We start from the raw sequence: 25,466 nt of genomic DNA on the forward strand, positions 1-25,466 counted from the left end.
TGCAATGGCTATATTTCAGATACAATTCATAATTATAATGTGAATATTGTTTTTGAAATTTAAAACTTAAAAACTTAATATGCATTGACTTTTTCTACTGTAAATAAATGTATTTGTATTATTAGAATGTAATTTTCATTGACATCGAAAAAAGTCATGTGATTACATAATGTATGACACTTGTAATTAGGGCTGGGTAAAAATATCGATTCATCAATGCATTGCAATTATTTGTTTCTCAATTCAATATCGATTCATCAAATCCTATGAATCGATTCAGCCCGCCGGCCAGTGGCGGCGCTGTGGGCAACACTTTAGTGAGAGCGTTCAGCGTTGTACATTAAGCAGGCGGCTGCAGAAGTGAGTCAAATCTGTCTCCCCATTTTAAAATGACCAACTTTACAGCAGAAAAAAACATGTTTACAGCCTGGATCTCTATGTGGCTTTGGTCTATACAGATAATTTTGCCCTTCATAACAACTGTGAGGAGGGTGAATGTTTTTATAACTCATCCGTTTAGTTGATATTCCCGCTGATGTCAATGCTAGCCATTTGTCTGCTGTTACTAGCTGTCACTTCACCTCAGCAAATTTGAGCTGCTGAACTTGCTTTCTCTGCAGTGTTTTGTGCTTTTTTTCTGGATTATTTCATACAATTTAATACACCCATTAACGTTACTTCGCCCACGGCTTAGGATTCCGTCGTTGTCGTCGAGTATCGTTCGAGAGAACAACCAGCGCTGTATTTCAGTTGTTTTCCTCTGTGAACATGCACTAATGGATGTCTGACAATTTCGTTGCTTTTTGGAGTTTTCAGATTTAAAAACGTCAATAAAGGCCCGTTCGTTCTGCTCTCATGGAACAGATAGATTATAATATGCTACCGTCAGATGAAATCATGCAGGCGTCGGCGCTTTCTCCGTTCATGCAATAAATGCACATCCTTGAATAACCGCGGATTTTCTAGCGCATTTACTTGAACTTCATAGGCAATATATCGATGGTTTAACCCATTTGAGAGGCGGCCAAAATCAGAATTTAAAATGGACTGAATAAGCTCTCTGCGAACTTGACGAGCGATGCCGCGCTGACATGTATGCACAAATCACCACACACACTCTCTCAGAGTAATATTATGTTACTGCATAATACATTTTCAACTAGCAGAATAGTACAGAATCACGATACACAGTCTCACTTGTAGCCATGTCTTTTAACTATCATAATATTTCGAAGGGCAAAAATAGGAACTTTTAATGGGCAGTGTTATTTATTGTGTTGACAAAATAGCACTTATGTAATGTTATAATATCTATGGTTGCACTTTTTTTTATGAGTATGCACATTTTGTGCTTATGTTTACATTTATTTTATAACTTGAATGAATAGGAAGAAAGAAATCTTTCTACTACTTACAGTTACATGCACTTTAGTGGTGTTAATAAAGCACCTGTTTGTTACAGTTGTGTTTTGTATTCAACACATGTACAATATTGTACAGTTTGTTCTGCTAAATAAACCATGACAGGAAACATACTGGGGTCAATTTGTTCTTAAACATTAATACTGCACACATTATTTAAAAATATACTCAGGTGCTTAATTACTTGTGTATTTACTTATTATTGAATCGATATCGAAGCTAATAAATCAATATCGAATCGAATCGAAATCGAATCGAATCGAAGCCTCAAGAATCGAAATCGAATCGAATTGTGAAATTCCTAACAATACCCAGCCCTACTTGTAATGCATTACTTTACTTGTTAGATCAAAAAGTAATCTGATTTTATAATGCATGTTATTGTAATGCATTTTTTACTCATAACATCAAAAAGTAATCTGATTACATAATGCATGTTACTTGTAATGCGTTTCCTTTCTCATAACATCAAAAAGTAATCTGATTATGTAATGTGCGTTATTGTAATGTGTTTTTTTACTCATAACATCAAAAAGTAATCTGATTAGGTAATGCATGTTACTTGTAATGCGTTTCTTTACTCGTTACATCAAAAAGTAATCTGATTAGGTAATGCATATTACTTGTAGTTAATTACTTGTTAGATCAAAAAGTAATCTGATTAGGTAATGCATGTTACTTGTAACACATTACTTTACTTGTAACATCAAAAAAGTAATCTGAATGCGTTATGCATGTTACTTGTAATGCGTTACCCCCAACACTGATCATTTCAGATGAGATTGAAAAAACGTATCGCTAGGTTTTCTCAGAGGAGGGCTATGATAGAAATGTGCATGTCCATCTTGAACATAATCAGAATTATCAGCTAATAAGGGTAAATCTCCATACTCTGGTGCACTGGAGGGAGCATCTGAGTGGTTTCCACAGTTGTACCTTGACAGGCTGTAGAAAATTCTGATGGAATCACGTCCTCATGTTCTGATATCAAAGATACGCAAAGTGCAACTTGTATGAAGTTGTATGAAGCCATTGCAATATTTTGCATTTATATTTTTTGTATATATTTTATAGTTCTCTTACGAGAGGTCTCTCGTACTGCGTAAGATATCTTACGCTAGGGGAAAATCCTTTTCCGCGAGATATTGAAGCCAAAAATGATCCTTAATTTTGTAATAATGCAAAACGCGTTGCAGCAGCAATGCAGACATAGGCGAGACAGCTCGCGCGCCTATTGGCTGCTCTGCGGCAACTGCAGCAGCCTATCGAGCGAGGCCTGGCGTGACGTCAGACCCAATCAGGGCACTTCGCGCCCGCTGCGTCACGTCCTGCCGAAATGGGCGTGGTCTAGGCCTATAAATATCGCTCGCAGGCAGCTATTATCTGATTTTTTTTATCTGGAGCTGGATTAGAAGCCGCGCCGTCGAGAGAGAGCACCTTCAGCGGGACGAGTCACTGAAGTCGCTGGCCGCGCCGCCTTCCTGCCTTCCTGCTGCGCTTTCCGGCGCTTATATCCTTCTCTTTTATTACACTGTATTTCTGTGTGTGTGTGTCGCCGCCGCGACACACATTTCTAAAAGAGCTAGCGTCTTTTTAAAGATGCCTTCCTGCGGCTCGTGCAGAGCCACACTCAGCGACGGGGACCGCCACGTGATCTGCGTTTCCTGCCTGGGTGAGGAACATGCAGCTCTCGCGCTCGCTGACGGCGGATGCCCTCACTGCGAGCTGATGGCAATGGCGACTCTGAGGACTCGCCTAGCCGTCTTCACCGAGACTGCTCCCCGCCCGCCGCGGCGTCGCGCCGTAAAAAGCGCCGTGCCCAGCGGGCCCCGGAACCCTCCCTCAGCCGCCAAAGCTCGCCGGTTCGCCCGCTTGCTTCCCCGGCTTCTTCTGTTTCGCTTCCTGACGGACAGCGGCCGCCGTCTGCCGCCGCTTCCGTTGATATCGCGGATGAGGAAGCCCTGCTGGGAGAGGATGATTCCTGCTCTATCCTGGCGTCAGGCAGTGAGGATTGGGCGGGCTCTGAGGACCCCGCACCCCCTGCCCGCACGTCGTCAGGCAAGAGAGCTTCCATTGAGACGGAACTCATGCGAGTACTCGCACAGGCCGCGGCGAGCCTCGGCCTCGAGTGGTCTTCGCCTGAGCAGCCCGCTCACAACCGGCTGGATGGATTTTTCCTGCCTGGGGAGCGCGCTTCGCCTGCATCCAGACCGGCGCCCTTTCTTCCTGAGTTACACGAAGAAGTCGCCAAGTCCTGGAGCGCCCCCTATTCTGCTAGAGTGCGTCCTGCCGTTTCTTTGGCATTCTCCGCTGTTGACGATGCCAAGAACAAAGGATACCTCTCGCTGCCGCCGGTTGAAGAGGCGATAGCGGCCCACTTATGCCGGCCCTACCTTACGGCCCTAAGCCGGCCCTACCCTCTAAAGCTTGCCGCACGACGTCAAGCCTGCTCCGCCGCGCTTTCTCCGCCGCCGGGCAAGCTGCGTCAGCGTTGCACACCATGGCAACGCTCCAGATCTTCCAGGCCGATCTCCTCCGTAAGTTGGATGAGGAAGGACCTGACGCGATCTGCGTGCCGGACTTAAGGAGTGCCACGGACCTCGCTCTTCGTGCTACTAAGTCCGCAGCACAAGCCATTGGACGGACTATGGCTTCTCTCACCGTGTCTGAGAGACATCTCTGGCTGACGCTCTCGGAAATGGCCGAGTCTGAACGCACCGCGTTCCTCGACGCCCCGCTTTCCGCCACAGGCCTCTTTGGATCCTCCGTCAAGGATTTCGCGGAGAGATTCGCAGAGGTACAGAAAGCGTCTCAGGCTATGAAGCACTTCCTCCCGAAGCGCTCTAGCTCTGCAGCAGGCCGTGCGAAACCGTCTGCTCAGAGCTCACAGCCACAGCCACCGTCCACTGCCTCCACTTCACAGCGCCGCCAGGCCAGAAGCGCGAGACCGCGCTCCCGCTCATCCGGTCGCCGCCCCACAGGACGTGGCTCGCGACCTAGGATCACGGTGAAGCCCGAGGCCCCGAAGTCGTCCTAGCACAGCTAGGAAAACGATGGTGTTCCAGTCCCGCTGCAGCCGGACTCACACCAAAGCTATTCGCTCGTCCAGTTCCAGAAAATGTGACTGTTCCAGTGTTTTCTGCAGCCAACAAGTCGGTTCTGTCACCCGCTTGCCTGCACACAAATGCCGTTTTCACGGCTACCCAGATAAATCCCCAAAAGAGTGTATTTTCTGGTGTCCCGGCCACGGCCGATGGTGTTTCATGTGTAGTAAGAATGCCCACTGCCCAGTGCCCATCCCTACACACAAGCACAGCCTGTCACACAGGGCTCGCGCACATAAAACCGACTCAGATCGGTTGCGCTTCAAACATGGTGAACGTGCCCACTACCCAGTGCCCACTAACACCACGTTATGCATGTCTCACGGTTTCTGTAAAAACGAAACCAACGTGCACTCGCTTCACGCAAGCGAACGATGCTTTCGGTGTGATAAATGTGCCCGCTGTCCCGCGTCCACATCCACACATAGACATGACAGTTCCCACGGGAACCGCCCAGCCCTCCCCCTCGCGGTCAAACACCGCAGAGGAGTCGAGCGCGGGCAATCTGCCCGCTGTCATCAGCGCGCCGCCCATGCCTCAAATGTCACGAGCGACACGCTTGTGTTACAGCACACCGAAGCTTCTCCATCGCTGAGCGAGCGGAGCGCGCTTCGTATTCAACCCCTAGCTATCCATGCAGACGCATGGGCAAAGCTACCCGGGGTTTCGAAGTGGGTGCTGAACATTATAGAAAGAGGCTATTCGCTGCAGTTTCGCCGACGCCCTCGCCGCTATGTGGCGCGCGTCGAGACCACGGTAAAAACAGAAGTAGCACATCTACTTCGAGCCGAAGTGACGAAACTATTGAGCAAAGGGGCCATAGAGCCTCTCTCTCAAGATCAGAGCGAAGGAGGGCTATACAGCAGATACTTCCTGGTACCGAAAAAAGACGGGGGTCTCAGACCCATACTAGATCTAAGGCAACTGAACAAAGTGCTTGTGAAGCGACAGTTCAGGATGCTCACGACCAGGCAAATCCTTGTGCAGATTCGCCAAGGAGATTGGTTTGTGTCAATAGATCTGAAAGACGCGTATTTTCAAATACAGATAGCGTCACGTCACAGGCGATATTTGAGATTCGCCTTCGAGGGCCAGGCATATCAGTACACAGTCCTGCCGTTCGGTTTGTCCCTAGCACCCCGTACATTTACGAAGTGCATGGATGCGGCGCTCGCACCCCTCAGAATGAGAGGCATGCGAGTGCTGAACTATTTGGACGATTGGCTGATTCTAGCGCAGTCTCGCGCAGTGCTCATAGAACACACGACCATTTTACTCGATCACCTCGAGGATTTGGGTCTGAGTGTCAATTGGGCGAAGAGCTCCCTGTCACCCAGTCAGAAAATATCTTTCCTGGGCACAGAACTGGACTCACTATCCATGATAGCGCGACTATCACAACAGCGCGCGGTAGACATTCGACGCACAGCGAACTCTTTTCGCTGCGGCGCGTCTGTCCCGCTCAAGAGATTTCAGAAGATGCTAGGTCTCATGGCCTCAGCATCGTCAGTGCTCCATCTGGGTCTGCTCCGCATGCGCCCGCTGCAGTTTTGGCTGAAAGCGCGAGTCCCACACGAAGCGTGGGCACCCGGTTTGCTTCGCCTCAGGGTCAATCAGAAATGCGTTTCAGCTCTGAAACCCTGGAAAGCGAACGACTGGTACCAATCAGGTGTAAGCCTGGGGACTTCCTCGAGGGTGAAAGTGGTGTCCACGGACGCGTCCACCTCGGGATGGGGAGCGCTGCTCGAGGGCAGACCGTTCTTCGGCCAGTGGTCAGAACGGGAGAAGCTCCTGCACATAAACTGCCTCGAAATGCTGGCAGTAGACAACGCGCTGACGCGTTTTTGTCCCCAAATAAAAGGTCACCACGTCTTGGTCCGTTCGGACAACATGTCTGTGGTGTCCTACATAAATCGCCAGGGCGGCATCAGATCCGAGAAACTGTACAGGCTGGCAGAACGCCTCCTGGTATGGGCTCAGTGCAACCTGCGCTCGCTCAGAGCAGCGCACGTGCCAGGGATCTTGAATATAGGACCGGACAGACTGTCCAGGAACAATGTTCCGGCAGGCGAGTGGTCTCTACACCCACAGACAGTCCAACTGCTGTGGAAGAAATTCGGCAGAGCGGAAGTGGACCTGTTTGCGTCTCAAGAAAACGCTCACTGTCAAGAATTTTTCTCCAAGAGCAGGAGCGCGCTGGCCCATGTGTGGCCCCGCCGCCCGCTCTATGCTTTTCCCCCCGTCTCTCTCCTGCCTCAGGTGATAGAACGGATCAGGGAAGAAGGATGCTCAGTACTGCTGGTAGCACCGTTCTGGAAAAACCAACCTTGGTTCCCAGCCGTGATGCAGCCCCGTGGCCAGTACCAATGAGGAGAGATCTCCTCTCACAGGCCCGCGGCTCGATCTGGCATCCTCACCCGGAACTAGGGTCCCTTCATGTCTGGGCCATCAACGGGTACATGTTGGACTCCCTAAAGGAGTATTAAACACGATCACGCAGGCTAGAGCTCCGTCTACAAGGCGACTCTATTCTTCGAAATGGTCAGTGTTTTCGGGCTGGTGCACAGCCCGTGGTGTGTCACCCACAAACTGTGATGTGACGGAGGTGTTTTCCTTCCTACAAGAGCTGTTGGATGGGGGCAGGGCCCCCTCCACGCTCAAAGTTTATGTGGCGGCTATAGCAGCGTTCTCAGAAACAACACTTGGTCAGTCAATAGGAAGGAACGATTTAGTCATCCGCTTCCTTAGAGGAGCTAAGAGACTGAATCCTCCCAGACCTCCCTCAGTCCCCGTATGGGACTTTTCTACGGTTCTGGAAGCCATGAAAGGTGCGCCATTTGAGCCTTTACAGTCAATCGATTTGAAACACCTGTCTTTCAAGACAGTGTTTTTGCTGGCTCTCGCTTCAGTGAAGCGCATAGGGGATCTGCACGCGCTCTCTGTGAGCGCGGCGTGCATGGAGTTTGGGCCCAATGACTCAAAAGTTATACTCAAACCTAAGCACGGTTATGTTCCAAAATCCCTCAACACACCGTTTAGGGCGCAGGTTATCTCCCTGTCAGCCCTACCGGTCCCTGATGAGGAAAGAGACGCGAGCCTCCTTTGCCCAGTCAGGGCATTACGAGCTTATGTGTCTCGCTCGTCTGTTTTCAGACAGACGGAACAGCTCTTTGTTTCGTTTAGCGGACGTTCTAAGGGACTAGCCGCGTCGAAACAGAGCCTATCCAGATGGATAGTTGATGCTATAGCGCTGGCATACGCCTCCAAGGGCATGCAGTGCCCTTTGGGTGTCAGAGCGCACTCCACGAGAGGCATGGCCTCTTCGTGGGCCTGGTCAAGTGGGATTGCCTTGCAAGATATTTGTATGGCGGCAGGCTGGGCCTCCCCGTCTACATTTATAAGGTTTTATAACCTAGAGGTTCCCGCCCTGCAGGCCAGGCTGCTGTCGGTCTAAACTACCAGTATTATCTGCGTCTGCTGAGCACAGCTCAATGTTCGACAGTATAAAGCTGGGCAAACTGTGTAAGACCCACATTTTCCCCATCAGTTCAGGCCGTACCCCGCCCTGTCTGTATGATGAAATTCGCGTCCCATCGACGCTACTTTATGTGGAAAAGTGAGGCTGCACCCCTCCCTCTTCCCGGACTCCCTGTGAGTTCCCTGAGTGATTGTGCACTATATGTACCCCGGGCTTTCGCCCTTGGGTCTTTGGTGTCAGATCTCAGCATTCACGGCGTTTTACATTGGGTCCCCTAGCGTAAGATATCTTACGCAGTACGAGAGACCTCTCGTAAGAGAACGTACTCGGTTACTAACGTAACCTCGGTTCTCTCTAGAAGAGGGAACGAGTACTGCGTATCTTGCCGTGCATGCACACGCTCTGGTTGCTTCGATGATGAAAAACCAGATAATAGCTGCCTGCGAGCGATATTTATAGGCCTAGACCACGCCCATTTCGGCGGGACGTGACGCAGCGGGCGCGAAGTGCCCTGATTGGGTCTGACGTCACGCCAGGCCTCGCTCGATAGGCTGCTGCAGTTGCCGCAGAGCAGCCAATAGGCGCGCGAGCTGTCTCGCCTATGTCTGCATTGCTGCTGCAACGCGTTTTGCATTATTACAAAATTAAGGATAATTTTGGGCTTCAATATCTCGCGGAAAAGGATTTTCCCCTAGCGTAAGATATCTTACGCAGTACTCGTTCCCTCTTCTAGAGAGAACCGAGGTTCCCTTTCGTGGTCACTCCGAGTTACGTCGGATGACGACGATTGGGGTTTCGCTTAGAAGCCTATCACCTTCGAGTATATAAAACGAGCCAATGGCAATGAAATGCCATGGGTCTGCGGAATTTGCATAGCGTAACTCCGCCCGCCGCAGGGGGTAGATAAGGAAGTACGCTGGCACAATGCAGATATGTTTTCGCTTCGGAGCCGAGAACTTCTCCACTCCTTGTAAGCCAAAATTCTGAGTTATTTCTTCTCATTCCTTCGAGACGAGCGAGCTCTCCGGTGTTGGTGTGACGGCGATTTCAGCGAGTGCACACTTCCCTGCTGATCTTGTCAGTGATCTGACAGTTAGTGTGATTTCTCCCTGTTCGCTTCAACATCCGCGGAGTTTTCCTCTCACAAAAAGAGCATTGCATGTGGCACGTCTTTTTAAAGATGTCTCGCCCGTGCACTTCTGGTTGTGGTCGCGATGTATTTTCTCCTGATGGGCACAATCTCTGCTTAGCGTGTTTGGGCGTTGATCACGCTGAAGCAGCGTTTGTGGATGATTCATGTTCTCATTGCGGGAACATGACCATCTCCATGCTGCGGTCGAGACTCAATGAGCTCATCAGAGCGAGAGTCCCCTCATCCACACCCCGATCTACGGTCTCCCCGAGAGGCTGTACTTCGGCTGGTGGCCAGGGTGACCTGAGGGTATCTGTGTGGGACAAACCGCCGACACGTCCACGGTCCACACACCCCTCTTCAGCATTGGTACCCGCGAGCGTGCAAACCGAAACCGCTGGTACCAGGCCCAGATGCTTCGTGACATGCACGAGGGCAGGACGGACCCAGGGCTCGTTGATGAGCTGCGCGCCGCCACCGACCTCGCTCTCCGAGCGACGAAGGTGACCGCGCGCTCCCTGGGTTTGTGATGTCCACAGCTGTGGTCCAGGAGAGACATCTCTGGCTGAACTTGGTTGATATGTGTGAGCCCGAGCGGACTCGTCTGCTTGACGCTCCCATATCCCAGGCCGGCCTTTTCGGCGGTGCGGTCGAGGATTTTGCCCAACAGTTCTCGACCGCCCAGAAGCAGACTGAGGCTATCAAGCACATTCTGCCCCGACGCTCCGCTGCTCAGCCGTCGGCACAGAATCCTCAGCCTGCTCGCCGCCGAGGGCGCCCTCCCGCGGCCGCCCCTCCCGCACGGCCCCAGCAGCAACCTTCACCCGGGCCGCGTTGTGGAGGGAGCCGCAGGCAGGCGCCACAGCCCTCTCCAGCCCCGCCGCCCGCTAAACGCCAGGCCAAGCGGCGCTCCTGAGACGGGCTGCTCAGGGTTGGCTTCAATTCTGTCCCAGGAGCTGGTAGCAGGGCCACTCCTTCCCCCGGTGGAGGGCCGGGGGAGAATCTTTTGTTCTCCACTCCCCGCTGCTCGTCCAACGACGAGCAGTACTCTGATGTGGTTGAAGACAGAATTGAATTCCCCAATCCTGAGCCGACAGAGTCCGAGGGCCGCAGTGCGCGCCACCCTCGGGTCCCGCCACTGCCGCCCTCCTCTGTCCCAGAGGTGCGGGATGACAGCACGCGCCGCCCACGGGCCACGCTCCTCTCATCCCCCTCTGTCGCCAGACCCCTGCCAGAGCACGCCCCCGTGGGACGCGCGCCCTCCCCTGGCCTCCTCTGGCAGGACGCGGTTAATGACCGTGCCCCCGCACAGGGCCGCTATGCCACCCTCGCCGGTGCCGGTCATTCCGCCTCGCTGCCCCACCGACGGTACGTCTGTGGTTCGTATGACCCCGCTGGTGCACTTTCTGGAGGCCTGGCTAGAGCTTCCCAGACTGTCCCGCTGGGTCGCGAGAACCATCAGGCTCGGCTACGCGATTCAGTTCGCGAGATCTCCTCCCCGCTTCAGGGGAGTCCGCTTCACTATGGTCGGTGGCAATGCCCCTGTCATGAGAGCGGAGGTCGCCACCCTACTGGCGAAGGGTGCGATCGAGATTGTCCCTCCAGCCGAAATGAAGTCCGGCTTCTACAGCCCTTACTTCATTGTACCCAAGAAGTCCGGTGGGTTACGGCCAATCCTCGACCTGCGCGTCTTGAACCGCTCCCTTCACAGGCTGCCGTTCAAGATGCTAACGGCCAAACACATCCTCCAGTGTGTGCGGCCGCAGGATTGGTTTGCAGCGATCGACCTGAAGGACGCCTACTTCCATGTCTCCATTTTACCTCGACACAGACCGTTTCTACGGTTTGCTTTCGAGGGGCAGGCATACCAGTACGCGGTTCTCCCTTTCGGGCTAGCCCTGTCTCCTCGCGTCTTTACGAAGGTCGTCGAGGCAGCCCTTGTTCCCCTTCGGGAACACGGGGTTCGCATCCTGAACTATCTCGACGACTGGCTTATCCTAGCTCACTCTCGAGACCAGGTTTGCGAACACAGGGACCTAGTGCTCCGGCACCTAGTCCGTCTGGGCCTTCGGGTCAACTGGGAGAAGAGCAAACTCTGCCCCGTGCAGAGGATCTCTTTTCTCGGTATGGAGATCGACTCGGTCGCCATGTGCGCGCAGCTTACGAGCGAGCGCGCGCAGTCACTGCTGACTTGTCTTCGTCAGTTCGAGGACAAGAGTGCGGTTCCACTGAAACTTTTTCAGAGGCTCCTGGGGCATATGGCATCCGCAGCCGCAGTAACGCCGCTGGGATTGCTTCATATGAGACCGCTTCAGCTTTGGCTTCGCGATCGAGTCCCGAGGTGGGCATGGCAACACGGCACGCTCCGAGTCCCAGTGACTCCAGCCTGCCGTCAGACCTTCACCCCGTGGGCGAACCTCAATTTTCTACGGGCCGGAGTGCCCTTAGAACGAGTTTCCCGGCATGTTGTTGTGTCAACAGATGCCTCCAACACGGGCTGGGGCGCCATGTGCAATGGTCATGCTGCCGCGGGCTCCTGGACAGGACCCCAGCGCCTTTGGCATGTCAATTGCCTCGAGTTGCTGGCTGTACGTCTCGCCCTGCACCGCTTCCATGCGCTGCTCAGGGGCCAGCACGTACTAGTCCGATCAGACAATACCGCAACAGTAGCGTACATCAACCACCAGGGTGGTCTACGCTCCCGCCGTATGTCGCAACTCGCTCGCCACCTCCTCATATGGAGTCAGAAGCATCTGAGGTCGCTTCGAGCCATTTATATCCCGGGACACCTGAACCAGGCGGCCGACGAGCTGTCTCGAGTTCGGCCTCTCGCTGGAGAATGGCGACTCCATCCCCAGACGGCCCAGCTGATTTGGGATCAGTTCGGCGACGCACAGGTAGACCTGTTTGCCTCCCACGACTCGTCCCATTGCGACCTGTTTTACTCCCTGACCGAGGGCACGCTCGGCACGGATGCACTGGCGCACAGCTGGCCGCGGGGCCTACGCAAGTATGCGTTTCCCCCAGTGAGCCTTCTTGCGCAGACCTTGCGCAAGATCAGGGAGGACGAGGAGCAGGTCATTTTGGTTGCCCCGTATTGGCCCAACCGGACCTGGTTCTCCGAACTAGTACTCCTCGCGACAGCACCTCCCTGGCCAATTCCTCTGAGGAAGGACCTCCTTTCTCAGGGACGGGGCACCTTATGGCACCCTCGTCCCGATCTTTGGAACCTCCATGTGTGGCTCCTGGACGGGACGAGGCAGGTTTGAGTACCCTACCACCTGCGGTGGTGGCTACCATCACTTCCGCTAGAGCATCGTCCACGAGACATGCCTATGCGTTGAAGTGGAACCTCTTCGTCAACTGGTGTTCTTCTAAACATCAAGAACCCACGAAATGCCCGATCAGTGTCGTGCTTTCCTTCCTGCAAGAAGGGTTGGAGCGAAGGCTGTCTCCCTCCACCCTGAAAGTGTATGTTGCCGCCATTGCCGCACATCACGAAGCAGTTGATGGTAAGTCTCTGGGAAGGCACGACCTGATCGTCAGGTTCCTGAGGGGAGCGAGGAGACTAAATCCTCCTCGTCCTCCCTTCGTACCCTCTTGGGACCTCTCAGTGGTTCTAACTGCCCTGCAGAGTGCTCCATTTGAGCCTTTACAGTCAGTGGAGCTTAAGTTCCTGTCAATGAAGACAGCGCTCCTGGTTGCATTGGCCTCCATCAAAAGGGTAGGGGACCTGCAGGCATTTTCGGTTGACGAAGCGTGCCTGGAATTCGGGCCGGCTAACTCTCACGTGATCCTGAGACCCCGGCTTGGATACGTGCCCAAGGTTCCTACCACACCCTTTCGAGACCAGGTAGTGAACCTGCAAGCGCTGCCCTTGGAGGAGGCAGACCCAGCCTTGGCACTGCTCTGTCCAGTACGCGCCCTCCGTGCTTACGTAGACAGAACGCAGTGTTTCAGGACCTCAGACCAGCTCTTTGTCTGTCATGGTGGGAAGCTGAAGGGAAAGGCTCTCTCAAAGCAAAGGTTATCCCACTGGATAGTGGATACCATTGCTTTGGCATACCAGCAGCAAGGTCGTCCGTGCCCCCTTGGTGTGAAAGCCCACTCCACACGTAGTGTGGCTTCCTCTTGGGCTCTAGCGCATGGCGCCTCGCTAACAGACATTTGTAGAGCTGCAGGCTGGGCGACACCCAACACATTCGCGAGATTCTATAATCTCCGAGTAGAGCCAGTTTCTTCTCATGTACTCGCTTCAACCAGCCGGTGCTAGATTCTGCTCAGGTGTCTTCGCTTGCTCGCCATTCCTCTCCACGGACGGGATACGTGCGATATTTCTCTCAGGTGAGTCTGATAAGCTCTGAGTTTCCTCCAGCACTGGTTACGTCAACGCCTGAGTTATGCCAATCTGCCATAACGCAGCTTTTGCGCTTGACTAGGTGCCTCCATGTGCATGGTTCCCCCTCTGGGCGACCCCACATGTGTATTCCACTGTTAGTCTCCTTGTGAGCGTGTGTCTTTCCCTTGGCAAGCCACCTTGCCACCCCTGGGGTTTAAAATTCCACCTGCGGCTGGACACCCCAGTGATTTTCCATATGCAGCCCTCTGGGTCATATGTGTATTCTAAGTCCCCCCCATCAATGGCTGGGCATAATTGCATATTTCTCTCTGGAGATATGCTTCCCAGTGTACCTTGGTATCCCTGTGTTAAGTAGGACTCCTTCGTTCGTGCTAGTCTCACAACAGGGAGCTCAGACTTACGCAGGGCACTGGAAGACAGCCGAGGTGGCGTGATTAGACTGGAACCCCAATCGTCGTCATCCGACGTAACTCGGAGTGACCACGAAAGGGAACGTCTCGGTTACGGATGTAACCCTCGTTCCCTGAGTGGGAACGGAGACGTTACGTCTTCCTGCCACTTCCGCTGTACCGCTGAAAAACGCCTGGGGCTAGTCTCGGCTCCTCAGCGAAGACATATCTGCATTGTGCCAGCGTACTTCCTTATATACCCCCTGCGGCGGGCGGAGTTACGCTATGCAAATTCCGCAGACCCATGGCATTTCATTGCCATTGGCTCGTTTTATATACTCGAAGGTGATAGGCTTCTAAGCGAAACCCCAATCGTCGTCATCCGACGTAACGTCTCCGTTCCCACTCAGGGAACGAGGGTTACATCCGTAACCGAGACATTACGTTAGTAACCGAGTACGTTTTCACATTATTTGATATAATTGCATTGATTAGTTTGTTAAATTCACATACTTTATCTGTTTGATTATTGTCTTATATTTAATACAGTATATCTTCAGTTTAAACCAACCGCATGCTGTCCACTCAAGTGGACATCTGAAGATCTCTTTGAAAAATTTGTAAAAAAATAAAATAAAAATCAATTCTTGTTTTTCATGCCCTAAGAGCAATAAAAACACATAGGAAAAAAATCCTGACTGAGGGTATCATAATTCATGCATGAAAGGGTTAATGTATAATAATTAACGTCGAGCTTTTTTAATAACTTGGAAATATGTTGTCGAATGCAGCTGTGAGTTGTAAGATGAACGTGTCGAAACCCGAGATTGAGGAACCCGAGATTGAGGAAGCCGAGATTGAGGAAGCCGAGATTGAGGAAGCCAAGATGGAGGAAGCCAAGATGGAGGAAGCCGAGATGGAGGAAGCCGAGATGGAGGAAGCCAAGATGGAGGAACCCGCGATTGAGAAACAGGTAACGTTAGTTATGTCCAGATCTGAATGTCAGCGCGTGCAGGAACTGTTAGGGTCGTTTTTGGTGTGGCATTTTAATTTGAGTCTAGTCTAACTTAGCAGTCTTTGTGTCAAGCTGTCATTTTAGTTTTTATTAGTTGTAGTCACGTTCAAGTTTCAGTCGACGAAAAGTCTGAGCATTTTAGTCTTATTTTAGTCAGAATTATCCATGGCTATTTTTGTCTAGTTTACTGATGACATTTAGTCTAGTTTTAGTCAATGACAATTGTATTTTAGTCTCTTTTTAGTAAAGCAATTCTATTTAACCCAGTCAATATAGTGAACCACTATGGAAAAATAGCAAAAATAGCGAACAGAAAAGTAACACTCGCCTCATTCGTGGAGGTGGAAAAACAAGTTCTTTGTGACATGCAAGATTTATTGTATTAAATCAAAAAATGTCAATTTTAAGTTTTAATTTAAAATGTTTGTGATTTTAATAAGTAGCCTACATTAAATATTTTACCACTTGCTTGAGCAACTTAATATATAAATCTATATAAAAGTAATGCATGAATAATACGTTGTTTAAATTGTGCTTAAAAGTGAATTACGTCTATTAAAGAGTGTATATGTGTACAAAGAGAATCGCAATGCTGACACAACTTTAAAAAATAAATAAAAGTAGCGGATAACTTCTGGATTTGAAATAAAAATAGTGAGTGTGTGTGTGGTCCAGCCGTGGATCAGTTACGCACTGCAAACGAGAAAAAAATACATTTTTTGTTGAGAAAAATGAACGCCTATCTTGTGTGCCTAATATTTATCCAAATGAGTCAATATTAAATCAAATCACAAGAATTTTATTGAATTGAAATCGTGAAATTTGTGTCAAGCAATAATAAAAAAGCGTAGCTTACCAGAAATTGTAACATGTTGTCACTAAACCTAATACAATTCAGTTTAGTTACTAAAATGTTTTGACAATCACAATACACTTATGACAATTATGTATTATAATATTTTGTTAATACTCCTGTTTATTTTGTATGCCGTTTGTGTTTAGAATGTTTTCAGGTTACACTTTACAATATTGGTTAATGCATTAAGTGAAACTGATTTGAAATTAAAATACAGCTGTTTATTGTTAGTTCATGTTAGCTCAGGTCTATTAAATATTAACAGACTGACAACTGTTGATTTAAAAAATGTATTAATAAAATTAACATTAACTAAGATCAATACATGTTTTAGAATTATTTTTCATTGTTAGTTCCTGTTAGCCGTCGTACTTAAAAAAAAAATCGTATACATTTTTTCAGACTATATTTTCTTGCCCCATTTCCTTTTTTAAAGCATAAACTACTACATGGAAAATCTAATTACCAATGCGATACAAAAAATGAACTTAATTCAAGATATATTTTCATCCTTTCTTTTTTTTAGATTAATATTTTATCCAGGATATATTAGGACATGGTGTAGATATGAAAATGTCTGTTTGTACTGTTTAGGTGGTGATAGTGACAGAGTCACGTGGAATGAACCACAAAGAGGGGGGGTGGTCGAAAAACATCGGTGTAGACGACACTAATGCTACTGGCCGCTTCAGGAAGAAAGTGCAGAGGGAAATGCGCTATGAGGAGGAGCTCACGGAAATGATTGATGTGAGTGCCAACACCATTTGTAGGATTCTTTTATACTTTTAGGTGCTTTTGCCTTTTGAAGCTTGAAAGTCTCCATTCATTGCGATTGCATTAGGCATTGACAGTGCAATTACAATCTTCAAGACTTCTTTTGAGTTGAATGGAAGAAAGAAAGTCACAAGTCCTTTAAGACAGCAGGGAGATAATTAAATTGAATTTGGTTCCAGTTTTGATCTCCATCTTTCTCAGAACTGCTCTTTAACTCTCACAGAGGCAGTAGGTACCCATAGCGTCCTCAGTAGAGTTCATGAAGTGATTGTATTTCTGAGTCTGAGTATTGTCTTCCTGTCCGCTGCAGCTCTTGAAAGGCTGTCTCATGCAGAACAAAGCTGGCACCTTAACAGAAAGTTTTCAAGCTGAGAGGGCGATGCAGAAACTGGAGCTGAGCCGTCAGCAAGAGCAATCAGAGAGAACAATCGATGAGTTCAGGTGAGCACACGCGTGCATTAGAGCACATGGACACCTTGTTTAGTCATAGGTAGGTAGACGCAGTATGTAACCAAAATGCTTTGTGATTTTCTCTAGCGACCTGAATGAAGACATGCGTGCAGTCTGCAGTTTGTCCTGGCAGCCACTCGATAATCATAAACAAACTGTTGCCTACTCTGGCCTGGAGTTTCAGAGAGCACCTGAAAATATGAGCTTTGACTCATATTTATGGAACACTGGTATGTCATGCACATATATATTATTCTGGCACACATGCCACTTTTGGTAATCATTTTGTTTATTTATTCCCAACTACAGAAATAAGCAATACACCGGAGATGACTCTGAACCCTGTTTGTCTGGAGGACAGCCCCAGAGATGTTCACATCCTTGTCGGGAGAGGCTACAATGGACAAATCGGTCTGTTTTTATTATGAATGGTTATATAAGGCTTCTTTAATCCATCTGATCTGACATAGAGCCCTGCACGGGCCTCAAATCTAGGCCCTAGCCCGACCCGTGTCTGACAGCTCATCAGAATTATCAGCCCGAGTCCGACCCGAGCCCGTTTGTTTTTTTGTTTGTTTTTACAGCGGCATCCTGCCCTATTTGCAGCCATTAAAATAGGTCCGTTTTGTTAGTTATGTTTCTTTTCTTTTCATTTCTTTATTAAGTTAATTAAGACAAATGTTTGGAGCATTTTTTTTTTTTTAAATGACGACAAAGCAAGCCGAGCCGACAGCGAGTAAAACATGTTTGATCAATTTAGCCTCTCAAATCAACGCTAATACTTTACTTGGCTACAATAAAATCCATAGATATAAAACACTTCAAGCATATCACACAGATAGTTAGTTTAATTTTTATTTATTAAACCACAGTGAGTAAAACAAAATTTTTTGAAATACTGAGGCAGGCTCAGGCTGCTCGCCACAGCGCTCGCAAACGAAATGAGCAATAGCCAATCTAAACAAATTAAATAAATCAAAAACAAACTTGCAGGTTATCTTACCTAAAAAATGCACCACAGAACATGGCCATTCTTTTTTCCAGTAGTTTCCAACAGTTAAACGAAAATAAAGTCCAATCAAACGAAAAGTTAGAATAGTCTCTTACAGAGCATCGTGGAGAAAAAGAATAGCATCCACAGTGTAAGGTTTTAACCCAGTCCTCTCTTCTATCACTCTTCCCGCTGCGCTGAAGACACCTTCGCTGCTGCGATTTTTCTCTTAATATTCTCCATTATTTGCACATGAGGTGAATCGTGGGTTGCGCTGACGGGAAACCTTCTGTGTGTGTGTGTGTGTGTGTGTGCGTGCGTGCGTGCGTGCGTGAGACTGTCATGTCAATCATATGTCAGTGTAATTATAAGATTATGAAAGTTATGAGGTTATGAAATGTCTATGTTTGTTTTTCTATCGTCGATGTCAACTTCTCATATTTTTTTAATTAATGTCTAAAAATATAAAAAGAAGGATAACCCAAAAAAGGCCCGAGGCCCGGCCCGCATGTGAACTATGACGTGAAAATTGGCCCGAAGCCCGGCCCTAGGGGCGTGAAAAAGTCGGGGCCCGTCGGGCTCGGGCTGAAATGCATGGCTTTAATCTGACACACTCAAGCTCAAGCTCAGAGTTGCAGTCATTACAGTCTACTGTTTATGTGCCATTTAGATGTCTTTACTGTCCTCTAGTCTGAAAGTTTGCCCTATTTCCAGGCTTTTGGGACACACGGTGCGGCAGCCGGCCAGTACAGATGTCCGCCGTTTTGCATAGCCATCGAGATCCTGTGTACAAGGTCATCTGGATGCCGTCATTGACATGCAATGAGTCTTTCTCAGCTTCTACAGATGGTCAGGTGTGTGTACAGTCTACAAACAGTTAAATAAACCAATAATATTTCACAGCACAGACACTGGACAGCTATAACAAACCCTTCAAATTAGTCATGTAATGTACTGTAAACTCAAAGAAGTATCTGTATGACACCAGGTGCTGTTCTGGGACATTCGAAAGATGAGTGAGCCCACCATGCGGCTCGTGCTGGACCCCAGTCAGAAGGGAAACCTTCACAATGCCTTTGGTGCCACCTCAATGGAGTTTGAGAAGACTATGGTAAGAGCAGTTCTCATTTTGTTTGGCCTATTCCCTTGTGGAAACTCATGTTAAAAACGTAAATGTTTGTTTTTCCTTTTGATTACAGAAGGCCAAGTTTATGGTGGGCACAGAGCAGGGGGTTGTGGTCTCATGCAGAATCCCCAATTTAAACCAAGCATCCAAGTTAGAAACCCCAAACGAGTCGATTGTTGCCACATACCACGGACACCAAGGCCCCATTTACGCCTTGCAGAGGAACCCCTTCTTCCGGAAGAACTTCTTGACCGTGGGTGATTGCACTGCCCGCATCTGGTCAGAGGACATCAGTACTAACACCAAGTAAGAACATCTGTGTGTTGTTGTTATGAAATACTGACATTTATACCATTTTATATTTTACTATGTGTGATGTAAATTTAGATCAACTATACTTTAAGTTATTGGTTCTCAATCAGGGAGGATGATTTTAATTTAAATTTTAATTGATTTAAAAAAAAAAAGTATTTAAATTAATAAATTATTATTTTATGAATCTAGAATAATTTAACTAATTTTTAAAAGCTCAAATGCATAAAATCAACATGTAAAAAACAATCTTTTTATTGATCATTCTCAGTGTTTATGATTGTTTGATATAACATTTGTTTTTATTAAAGAATGAACAGATCCTGTATTACAGAGATTTCCTATCTTAATTATTGACTTAATATGTAAAAAATATATATATTTCCTAAATGAAATGGAAATGTTACAATGGTTACTGGTATATAGAACATAACTTCTGGAATTACAGAATTAATTATGGTTAATATTTTAAAGTAATTAAGCAAATTGATTTAATATATCAATAAGAATGTCTCTTAAAGCTGCCGTCGGCAAGTCTGGCAGATTGGGTCGATTAGCCAAAATTTTGAATGTTTACAACTCTCATGCCCCTCCCCACTACCAGCGAGCACCCTCCCATCGAGGTCGTGCTCGTCAGTGCGTCACTGTGCGTGTGTACCTGATTGTCTGTGAACACGTCCGTCTCTTCAGCATCTATCAACACCATGGACTCGGAGGTAGGCTGCCCTGGCTAATCTATCCATAGATAGCAATAACCGAGGAATTGGAAGCTTGTTAGTAGATTTTCTCTCCGCCATCACGCTTCATGCAATCTCCAGGCGAACTTCAGGCGTGGCGTGTGCATGTGATATTAACGTGCGCGAGTGAGGGGGGATCTGTGGCGTGTGCACGACCTGTGATTGACAGTCAGATCTCACACCCCCCTGCGCTGATTGGACCCGATGATCCGGGAGCGCTGGATTTTTGCAAAACAAATAACACGCTCCAGGTGGAGTTAGAAGCTCAGGTTTTTTCTAAAACCATCTTATTTATGTTGTTCTGTCGGATTATAGTGTCAATTTCACTGAATATGATCAAAAAAAAATTGCAGACGACAGCTTTAAGTCAAAAAGGTTGAAAACCGCTGCTTTTAGTAGTTGTTTAGTGCATTTACCTTCAAAAGAGCCAATATTTCTGATCTGTTTCTAGTACAGAAGTCCCATGACCAGTGGTGTAGTCTACGTGATACGCTGGTATACGCCGTATACCCACTAGAAAAGGCCAAGGATTTCCGTATACCCACTTAAAAAAAGCGTGAGGATACGTAACAACTTCGTTTTGTGGAATTTGGCTATTTTTGAATGAATAAATCAAAAGTAGGGCTGTACAATGAATCAAATCTCGATTTGGACTATAGTGTCTGTGAATATTAAAGTTAAAAGAGACTGCAATTGTTCTACGCGTCTCTGGGAATGAGCGCTCAATGTGTGCTCCACACACAAACACACGCACACACACACACACACACACACACACACATACTGAAGCACGCGTGACTCACGCTCGTGGTGTTTTCAGCGTTTCACTGTATTGAGACATGATGTTAGCCTGGTAATACCAAACTCTGCTACTTCGCTTTGCTTCGTAGACAGAGTCTGGAATGGCATAATAGAAAAGTGTTTTCTCTCTCGCGGGGGGGCGCTTGTCTGAAGTTTAAAATCATTGGTTACCCGTAAGCCAATCACATAATGTTTGGTTATGGCGTGTGTTATGCGCATGCTCAGCCGCATCTAACTTCCACTGTAAACACACATATGATGCGAAAACAAAAACCATCGAGCGAAACACCGGAGTGAACATGGCTGTGAACGACTTCTGCAGATTATGTGAAGTAAATCTATGCATCCACGGTACAATCAGCGTCTACGTCACGGCTCTCAGCCCGCCCTCTGTTCGTTGATTGGCCCGGCTGTTTACAGGCCGGAGGAAAACGGAAAGCTATGACGCTGTCTCAGACTGAGTACAGAAGCGAAATGAAATTGAGCGGAAGTACGAAGTCTGACGTAGTCAGGCTAACATGATGTAGGCTACATATGTGCACTTCATGGCAGAGCTGCTATGAAAGTCACTTCACGAGAATTTCACCATTTCATTTAATAAAACTATCGTCATTCATTCGTTTCATATACACACAGAAACTGTAATGTCTTTACGACAACCTGTCAAAATAAAAGTTCGGTATAACTTGAAGAAATTATAACAGAAATATATTACTATTGCACAGTAGAGTATACTTCAAGTAGGCCTAATAATAATAATAATAATAGTTTATTAAAACACACAGAAACTCAAATGTGTACAACCCACCAAAATAAAAGTTCGGTCCAACTCAAAGAAATTAGAAAGAAATTGCACAGTAAAATGTATTTTAAAATAATAATAATAATAATAATAATACAATCTATTAAAACGTTATTTTAAGGGAATATCATACAACGTTTTTCAACAGTAAACTTGCCAAAAAAATAACATCATTTCTAAAAGCAAATTTGTATTGATAAAACCTGTGGTTCAGGGACCATATTCATGTAACATCTAAGGCTAAATGTAGCTCTTAACTGGCTGAGTTGAGGTGGGTGTGGGTGGGGGTGGGGGTGGGGGTGGGGGGAATTACAGTATACTCACTACAAAAAACTAGACATTTACATTTACATTTATTCATTTAGCTGACGCTTTTATACAAAGCGACTTACAATTGCTATATATGTCAGAGGTCGCACGCCTCTGGAGCAACTAGGGGTTAAGTGTCTTGCTCAGGTACACATTGGTGTCTCACAGTGGATTCGAACCCGGGTCTCTCACACCAAAGGCATGTGTCTTATCCATTGCGCCACCACCACTGCCCATGACTTATCTGTTAGATGGCTGTTAGAGTCAAGTCAGACCCTCTGTCTTCTTTACGGTGAAGATGGACGGGACCTTGGATGTATGGGACCAGTGTTGGGCAAGTTACTTAAAAAAAGTAATTAGTTATAGTTACTAGTTACTTCTCACAAAAAGTAACTGCGTTAGTAACTGAATTACATCATTACAAAAGTAACTAATTACCAGGGAAAGTAACTATTGCGTTACTTAAATTTTTTTTTAAAAAGTTTAAATATAAGAAATTTCTTGGATACCCCCAATATGAAATGTTAAATGAATGAAATTGACACTAAATAGAACATCTTATTATTATAAAACATTGTACACTAATCTACACTATTTTAATGTTGCTGTGGGACAATGTGAGAGACACCTATTAATTTAAATATTAAAATAGTATCATTACTATAGTGCAACAATAAAACAATAGATGGTTTAGAACTTTTAATATTTATTGCACAGACCACAACTGGCCAACAAATAAGTCTAAAAATAAATTATGCTTCTTAAGAAATGTACCAAAAATAAATAAATAGTAGCCTAATAAAAATATACATACACTAGTGCATATAATTAAAATGATAAAACTCACACACCTTTACAACTGGTAGACATTCTGTATAGCCTACTTGAAGTATTTTCTTCCTCACAATAGTAAGTTTAACAAAAAGAGCTTTCAATATAATACTGAACAATGTATCAACATAAATAATAATAATACAATATAATCTTTTGGGGGTTTATTTTTATAACCTACAGAGAACGTCATTATCAGAGGTTATTTTAGCCAAATTCTAGTCGTGTTTGCCGCACGTGCTCACAACCTTCAAACAAATAGGCCTATGTTTGAACGTTCCCTGCAGGTTATTTTGGAGTTTATGTTATATAAACTAATTAAAACATTGCATATGATACCAATATGCTACAGAGATTATTCAAATGCTGATATGTGTAATTTATTTATAAATAAAGTATTTATGCTCGGACACATTCGGTCTCTGTCGCGCACTGTCGAGCGCGTTCTCGGACACACTCGGTCTCTCTCGTGCACTGTCGAGCGCGTTCTCGGACACACTCGGTCTCTCTCGTGCACTGTCGAGCGCGTTCTCGGACACACTCGGTCTCTCTCGCGCACTGTCGAGCGCGTTCTCGGACACACTCGGTCTCTCTCGTGCACTGTCGAGCACGCTCGCGGCATTCGCCTCGCTTTTGTCGAGTCCCGCGCCTCATAAACACTCACACACCAGAGAAAAAACTTTGCAGCTCCCATGGCTGAGAGAGAGCCTACTCGGATGAAAACCGCTTCAGTGAGCTCAATTAAAGTAACGCCGCATTTTTATTGACAGTAACGGTAACGGCGTTGTAATGGAGGAAGCAGTAATTAGTTAGATTACTCGTTACTGAAAAAAATAACGCCGTTAGTAACGCCGTTTATTTATAACGCCGTTATTCCCATCACTGTATGGGACATACTATTTAATCAGAAGGACCCTACTCTCAGTCTCAAAGTCAGTCCTAAATATCTCCTCTTCATACTGAGAATGTCTCCCACTTAAATGTCGAATTATTATTTGTTTATACTAGTGTTGGGCGATATGCTCCATTTTCATATCGTCCTATCGTCAGCCTTTGAGATCGGCGATACACGATATTATCGTGAGGGGGCGGGGATTACTTATTTGATTATTAACTTGCTTATTTTCTCGTTAATTTGCTTGTTTTATTAGTTCGTTGTATATATGAGAATTTTTTTCTATTTTGCTAGCAAAGGTGGAGTGTTTTTTAATAGGCTAAATCAGGTTATTTCCCGGTATAGTGAGGTAAACAAAGATCCTAGAGTATTTCAACATGTCAGCGGGAAATTTACGGACACACATTATCCTCTCATGCCGTTACAGATGCAGCATTTTGACTGTAGGCTACTTCTGCACGAGATGGGAACACGTTTTAATAATTTCTTAGGTCAAGAAAGAGTCGGAGTTTGTGATCTATGTCCTCCTACCAGTGCTCTCTCTGTCTGGATGCACTTCACATATCGCACTTTAATAAGCCCAAAGAACACGGGTTGTGTTTTAAATGCCGGGAGAAATCAAAGACAAAAATCTAAAAGTCGATCAGTTATACTTAAACTTATGACTTGACTCCGATAAAGGAAAACAGGTTAATGTGTTTACATGACATGCATTGTCAGTTTATTCAGCATAATCGAGTTAATAACGTGCATGTAAACGCGCTCATTCCCTGAAAGTGAAAGCAGAAACGGACTGAGCTTTCACTGCATTAACGGCGCGTTCTCTCAGAGACGACGGTGGATATAACGGTATAGCAACTATCTTAATTTACTGGCTTAATATTCTCTTGTGGACTTACATTATTGACAGTGAAACAATTAGAAGAAAATTACTTGTTAAACAAGTGTTTGAAGTTGCTTTTGATTTTCACAGATGGCAGAGTTGTGCTGCGTTCGTGAACTAAAGACTTTTATTAGGCCTATATAATTTTTGTGATATTATTATTATTATCATTAATATTTTGTAATTGTATTGTTTTTAGTGTTGTCATTAAATGTTTTGTTAATGTGCTATGGAAACAAAATACTGACGAACAACGATGCCGTCTTCATCTTGGCTCTGTATAAGAATGATGCGTCTGTTAAAACAAGCACTCTTGACAATGTGTGAATGGATCTCATACGCGCGTCGGTGATGTCGCAAGTGTGGTGATGTCGTTATGAATTTAGGCAAGGCAAATTAATTTTAGTTCCTAATTAATTTAATAATAATACTTGCTTCATAATAATAATAATAATGATTTAATACATTAATGGGAAAACGAGCTAATTATCGTATTGATATCGTCAAAGGAATCTGCCAGCAGCGATATCTCTGACTGTCGTCGATACACAATACTATCGTCTATCGGCACAACCCTAGTTTATACTGTTTGTGTTTTTTCTTCTTCACAGGTTTGTGAGAAGCTTTGAACAGCATCCGTGTACAAAAGGAAGACAGTTTGGTGTGCTGTGGATCTAAGCTGGGAACCATCAAATGAAACAAAGCTGCTTCAAAGAGGATAAGGGGGCAGAAGAAGACATACAGGAACTTGTGGCTCGTATAGAGATGGAGATTTTTGCCTCGTTTGAAAAGCCAAAGG

General features: G+C 46.5%; 1 protein-coding gene across 1 annotated transcript; it reads left to right on the forward strand.

The window, feature by feature from the left end:
• Nucleotides 1-355: 355 nt before the first annotated feature.
• LOC309506307 (dynein axonemal intermediate chain 2-like) lies at nt 356-25,466 on the forward strand. Its single transcript, XM_082180113.1, has 10 exons — nt 356-360; nt 14,677-14,858; nt 16,351-16,503; nt 16,841-16,971; nt 17,068-17,210; nt 17,290-17,391; nt 18,686-18,825; nt 18,960-19,082; nt 19,171-19,403; nt 25,279-25,466. Exons 2-10 carry the CDS (start codon nt 14,691-14,693, stop codon nt 25,343-25,345), a joined length of 1,260 nt encoding a protein of 419 aa, XP_082036239.1. The 5' UTR covers nt 356-360; nt 14,677-14,690; the 3' UTR covers nt 25,346-25,466.

This window comes from Leuciscus leuciscus (assembly GCF_965113295.1).
Source record: "Leuciscus leuciscus genome assembly, chromosome: 9".
NCBI classification, from domain to species: domain Eukaryota; kingdom Metazoa; phylum Chordata; class Actinopteri; order Cypriniformes; family Leuciscidae; genus Leuciscus; species Leuciscus leuciscus.

Excerpts from the sequence above, each read along its gene's own strand:
- LOC309506307 (XM_082180113.1), top strand. The coding sequence starts at position 14,691 with ATGAACGTGTCGAAACCCGAGATTGAGGAACCCGAGATTGAGGAAGCC. Across the intron at positions 16,972-17,067 it reads AGAACAATCGATGAGTTCAG|CGACCTGAATGAAGACATGC; the intron begins GTGAGCACACGC and ends GATTTTCTCTAG. Across the intron at positions 19,404-25,278 it reads GACATCAGTACTAACACCAA|GTTTGTGAGAAGCTTTGAAC; the intron begins GTAAGAACATCT and ends TCTTCTTCACAG.